The following is a 6,000-nucleotide window of genomic DNA, read 5'->3' as shown; positions in this document are numbered from 1 at the left end:
AAACTTTGTTGATCTTAATGGTGCCGCTGTGAACTTTGTTTTGTGGCAAGAGAAGTATGGCGGCGGGGCGCCTAAACAACGCTTTTGTCTTTCTCTTCCTGCATGGCAACTCTCTGGCGATCTGAATAACTTTCCCAAGGGGTGGGGAAGGGAGGCCGATTTTGAAGCCACCCAGCCAGGAAAGAGCTCCACCTCAAAACAAAAAAGCAGTCTCCACCCAGTCACAACTGCCTTTCCTCTCCTCTCCCTCTCTTCAGCGCCTCGCCTGGCCCAGCAGCAGGCCTGCCCGGGGGTCGCCGTCCGCCTTTTGTCTGCAAACCACCATGATGTTTGCCAACGCGGGCCCGAGCCCCGGGCAGACCTGTGGGCTGGTGCTGATCTTCGCCGTGCTGGTGCAGTCCATATGCGTGGCTATCACCTTCCTTTACTTTACCAACGAGCTCCAGCAGGTCAGTATGGGAGGCGTGCAAAACTTTGGTTGGATTTGCCTGCGATGGAACTCGGCTCTGTTGCCTCGGGGAGAGGGGGGAAATCGTGTGGGACGTTCTCAAGTTTTTTTTGTTTGCAGCTTTACTTTCCGAGCCCCCCACCCCCGCCGCATCGGATTTCCATTGCTGCATTCACAAACGCTTCCTAAACTCAGCGCCAGATCCCTCACTTTTTTACAAATTGCAATTGTGTTTATGGTGCCTTTTTTTTTGAGGGAGTTGTGAAAGTCTCTCCACCCGCTGGATCCAGGCTGCTGGGTCGAATTCTAGGGCTGCGGCGTACGATCCCGAGCAGCCAGGCTTACCTGGAAGTACATTTCAGGGATGCCTGGCAGCAGAACAAGGAGTAACAAACGGAGGCCTGCAAAAAATGCCTGCCTTGCAAAAGAAACATCTGAGTAATCAGATTGGGTTCCAGCAGGAGACAAAGACCCGTGGCAGCGGTCTGGCGTGGCGTCTTTGCGAAGGTTTTCTCCTGCAATCCCAATTAAGGTCTGTTGATCTCAGCGGGAGTTAGTTCCGCCCAAGGGTGCAGGGGATCGGGTTTCAAAGCCGCAGAAACCTTTTCAGGAGATAGAGCGTGCAGAGCTGGGATCTTACGTGCGCTCGCTAGAGAGTAAACGCCTCTGAATTCAGACGGTTGCCAAGTCCTGCCTGGCCATCGGTCGGGGATGGGGGGGGGGGGTGTGTGTTTTCCAGATCCAGGTGGGGAAACTCCTGGAGAGTTGGGGATGGTGTACAGTGCCCATGCAGTTCACCTTCCAAAGCATCCATTTTCTCCAGGGGAACTGATCTTTAGGCTGGAGAGGAGGTGTAATTCCTGGGGATCCCCAGGCCCCACCTGGAGGCTGGCATCGCAGTCCTGGGCATGTTTGGTTAGGAGTCAACCCCATGGAACTCAGCGGGACATGGATAGGCCTGGAGGAATGGTTTTAAGAATTCGGCGTGTATTTGCTTCAGTGGCCACGTCGCAGTGCTAAAATTGCAAAACTTATTTTCCAGCGTTTAAATTAGGCAAAGTAACACCAAGTCTTATCTATGAAAATAGATACAGTTTCCTCTTCCAAACCACTCTTGTTTCATACAGTGACTAAATTTAGTGGTGTTTCAGGCAGAAAGTGCTATTTTTGTATGCTTTGTAAGAAGAAGGGAGTAAATTTTTTGGGCTGGAAAATAGCACATTTCCTGGAAATCTGAGCTGGCAGTATTTCCTCCCCCAGCTCACTTTATCTTTTTTAAACAGATAAGAGTTTGCTTGCTTTTCAAGATGACCCTTCTCTCTCATTCTCACAGATTAACACTTCTTTTCTGGCTAGATAACAGAAAAGTCTCTGGTCCATACATTTTCTTTTTGTTTGATCATCCGTGAACTCTGATGCAAAATGTACCTGGAGGGGGGTTATGTGGGAGCAGATATCATGCCCCCTCTGCTCTTTGTACACAAAAATCACATGGGAAAAAAGAAGGAACAACTTGTTCAAAAATAGCTTGGAAGCTCACTGGGTGACCTTGGGCCAGTTGACTGCCATACTCTCTCAGCCTAACCTACCTCACAGGGTTGTTGTGAGGATAAAACAGAAAAGAGAACAGGGTAAGCTGCTGTGGGTTTTCGTTGAGGTGAAAGGCGGGGTACAAAAATGAAGCAAATAGATAAAAAGAGGAGCTGGCACGACTGTTTCCTCTTTGCCACCAATGGTGTCAACTGAAGTGGAGTTAAGTGGAATTTCTCTCTTGCCTTTGGCTCTCTGAAACCCTTGACTGGAGTACTTTCTAGGCTTGTGCCAGCAGAGACATATATGTGCTGTGTGGGTCCATTTTGTTTCCAGTGAAAAGAGGGCAGAGCAGGAAACACCCCTGGGTTTGCACATCCTGTTTGTTAGGCTGCCTTTCTAGCCTAAAATAGACTCCAATAAAAATAGATCCTGAGCGCATAAAAGCACACCCTGTAACAATTGTGATAGTAAAACAACAATGTAGGGAAAACTAGCTGGTGCTATGCTTTGCATTGTTTTATTGCAATGTATTTTGCACTTAAGCTGGTTTAATCCAAAATGAGACTTGCACATCTATTTCAAAGAGATGCACAGGTTCTTTCTGGTGAAGAGGGAAGTATGGGAAACTGGAAGTACAAAGCTAGATGGGCACACCCTGCCCCTTTTCCCCTTTGTCAATCTATAAACCAGGGATCACCATAGCATCCACCTATCTCTTCTGGTATCTTTTTTTTAAGAAAGTGGGTGGGGCAGGTAGGACTTCTGCCCAGCAAGGCTTCTGAAGGGCTATTGGGGATTTGATTGGCCATGCAGATTTTTTTAAAAGTTGCTTTAGTAGCAGCTGCCAGCACAGTACAAGAATCTTCACTGTGTGACTGAAGGAAAGATATGCCAATCGTTTTGTGGCTGGCTCCGTCTCCTGGGGTAGCCATTTTGTGGCTGCTTCCTTTGTTGGAATCCTAAAGGTACCCATGGGCTCAGAAAGGTTGAGGACCCCTGCTAGAAACAATTATAAAAGCCAGTGTGTGGAATGAAAGGCAAAGTTCTGCTCTCAAAGCCATGTTTTCCCATGAACTCCAGCATGTTGAAACAGCCTGCCTGTTTCATCAGAGTCAGACAGATAATCCTGGATGCAGTTCAGACTACCAAAGTGCCTTTGAAACACAGATAAAGATCCTGTTTCTTGTTTGGAGAGCAAGGCTGTGCTTGCATGAACAGAGATATTCCTGGGTTCTTTTTTAATGTGTGTGTACCTTAGCTTTATATGGAGCACATACTATTCTTTCAAACGCCAAGAGTGCCTTGTTTAGCTCCTGCATGAAGAACTGAGATACCTCCAAGGTGATCTTTGTGTTTAGTTTTCTAAACAAGATATTATTTGTTTTAGCAAGCTGCTATGGTAAACTTTATATGAACAAACCCTTCAAAGTAGAGGCAGGGGTTTCCTCTAAGGCTGGGGTGGCCAAACTTGCTTAACTTAGGAGCCACATAGAATAAACAGTCAGATGTTTGAGAGCCCCAAGACATGGATGTCAGCTGTTTGAGAGCCAGAAGGAACGAAGGCAAATAGATTGGGGGGGAAGAGGTGGAAAGAAAGCCACTTTAATTTTAAATGCATTCTCCATGCCACCAGCTGGCTTGGCTTGGAGAAGTGATTTTTAAAAAATAACTAACAGTGGGGATTTCGAGAGCCACACAATATGTGTGAAAGAGCAGAGGTTTGGACATTCAGGATTCCTGCTCAGCCACGCTTCAGTTTCTTTTGCAAAGCAGACAGGAATTAGATGTCCATCAAGGGTTTAGGAAATTGAAGCCACACATATGAATGGGGTCTCTTTTCTGCATGCCTCTTAAAGAATCATGAGATCTCTCTGCCATCCTGTGAGTTACAGCCTTCCTTCTCCTAAAAATAAAAAAGTTAAGTTTTAGATCTTGGGGATGCCAGCTGCCTGGATGTTTAAAATTTCCTGTCCCTCTCATAGAGGTCCAGTGATGCTATGAAGAGCTTCAGCTGTCCATTTCTACCTATTAAAGAGATAGAGCAGTTTTCTCCAGGCTTGTTGGCAACCTTATGGCAAAGAAAACATTGAAGTTTATGGCATGATAAAGGTGGCAGTTGTTCCACGCAGTTTGGTTCAGAAACTTGTGTTGTGTTTGTGGGCGACATTTTTCACAAAGAGCATCACATTATTTTGTTTTTTCAAAGATGCTTGTATCTTACTAGAGGGCAGAAGTTTAACTGAATTGCTTGGAAGTCTTAGACACACCCTCTTCTGAACATGTCCCTCCCCTTCTGTTAAATGTGTGGATCTGTTTCCCTAGAAGCAGAGTGCATTTTTGCTGGCTGGCTAAAGCAGAATCAGAGTCAGAGAGTTCATAATCTTGGAACTGGCTGCTTTCCAATTGCATCTGAGAGTTCTGCCACATATATTTCTTGGTGTGTGACTTCTTGGGAAGTTTGTGGTTACAATGATGCAATCTATTTAGTTCAGAATTTTGTAAGGGGTGGGGGGACCCCTTAACTGGGTGCAGTAGAAGTGGGAAGAGCTTGCATGTATGCAAAATACTGGGTGCAGTAGAAGTGGGAAGAGCTTGCATGTATGCAAATAGGCGTTTATACCAACTCACTGCCCACTTATATTAAGAACTGCTGCTTGCCATTCCAGTTTTGTCTGATGAAGTCTGTTTAGAGCATACGAAAGCTTAACATTCTGAATGAAACTTAGTTGGTCTTAAAGGTGAAACTTGTCTACTGATTTGTTTTATACGTACAGGAAGCATATGATGATATACATCCTAAACAACGTTATGCCAGTCGGAGGCCATTGATTTCCGTGGGCTTAGGCTGGAGCAGCTCTGTTTAGGATTGCATTGTCAGTGTTTCACTTGATCAGAAAACCAGGCAGGATATCTAATTTCTAGAGAATGATGAGTCCATATCCTATAGCCTGCTAACCTAACCTAGACTCAATCCTGCCTCTTTTTCATTCCAAATTTCTTCAAAACCTAGGAAGTAGACTAAATTTAGCTGTTTTTCCTGTGCATCTTTGCTTAAAATGAAGTGCCCCCCAAAATTCTACATATTTTACCCCAGAGCAAGGGTGTGTAAGATTCTGGCATTAGTGCTATCCTAAGCAGAATTACCCTTTTTTGAGCTCATTGACTTCAAAGGATTTTATTTAAGTATTTATTTATTTATTTATTTATTTAATGCATTTAGAAAGGTGTACCTCTGTTTAGGATGGGACTGCTAATCTAATAACAGGATGTGGGTTGCCTTGGAGCAGAATGTTTCTCTAAGCACGCTATACACACACACACACATATTGGCCACTGTGTGACACAGAGTGTTGGACTGGATGGGCCACTGGCCTGATCCAACATGGCTTCTCTTATGTTCTTATGCTGTGTAAAAAGAACAAAAAAAGCCAAGTCCATTCCTGCAGCTTTATTGTTGAAAAGTTATGTGCATAAAGGATTCCTTTCTCCTGGTGCATCTGGACCAAATTCTTTGGACACTAAAAGGTTGAGGATGGGGGATTTAAAGGGTTGCCAACAAGCCTGGAGAAATATGTCCTGTCCTTTTAGTAGAAGTTTACTTTTTTCACGACATGGAGATAAATAATGTCTCTATGAAAGGGGGTGGGACTGGTTTTTGTTTTCAGGCAATTGACATTCTTAGGACTTGGTTGGTAAGGCTGGTTGTGACTTAGTTGGTAAGGAGCAGATGGCTCCCAGTTGATGGGCTATTAACAGAAGTTCAACAGTTCTTTGAGCAGCTATTCTTAGGTCAGTTAACTTTCTTCTCTCTCTTCCCCCTTCTTTCCACTTATTAACTATGTTGAGAAGAGCTGGGAGGAATTTCAGTGAATGGATGGTATAGTTACTGGGGTTTCTTGTGACTTTATATACAATGAAAAACATTTCAAGGGCTGGTTTGATATAATGGTAGAAACATAGAGCTGAAAGGGACATCAAGGGCCATCTAGTCCAAACCTGCACAAAGCAGGAAATTCACA

General features: G+C 44.7%; 1 protein-coding gene across 1 annotated transcript in view; it reads left to right on the top strand.

The window, feature by feature from the left end:
• Positions 1–228: 228 nt before the first annotated feature.
• Positions 229–6,000, top strand: part of TNFSF10 (TNF superfamily member 10) — a 28,491-nt gene continuing 22,719 nt past the window's right edge. Inside the window, exon 1 of the mRNA XM_060242519.1 lies at positions 229–449. Coding sequence (XP_060098502.1) covers positions 324–449 — 126 coding nt within the window. The 5' untranslated portion in view covers positions 229–323. The remainder of the gene's footprint in view (positions 450–6,000) is intronic.

The sequence above is a fragment of the Heteronotia binoei genome, chromosome 6 (genome assembly GCF_032191835.1).
Source record: "Heteronotia binoei isolate CCM8104 ecotype False Entrance Well chromosome 6, APGP_CSIRO_Hbin_v1, whole genome shotgun sequence".
Taxonomy (NCBI): domain Eukaryota; kingdom Metazoa; phylum Chordata; class Lepidosauria; order Squamata; family Gekkonidae; genus Heteronotia; species Heteronotia binoei.
This window is presented reverse-complemented; position numbering and strand designations above follow the sequence as displayed.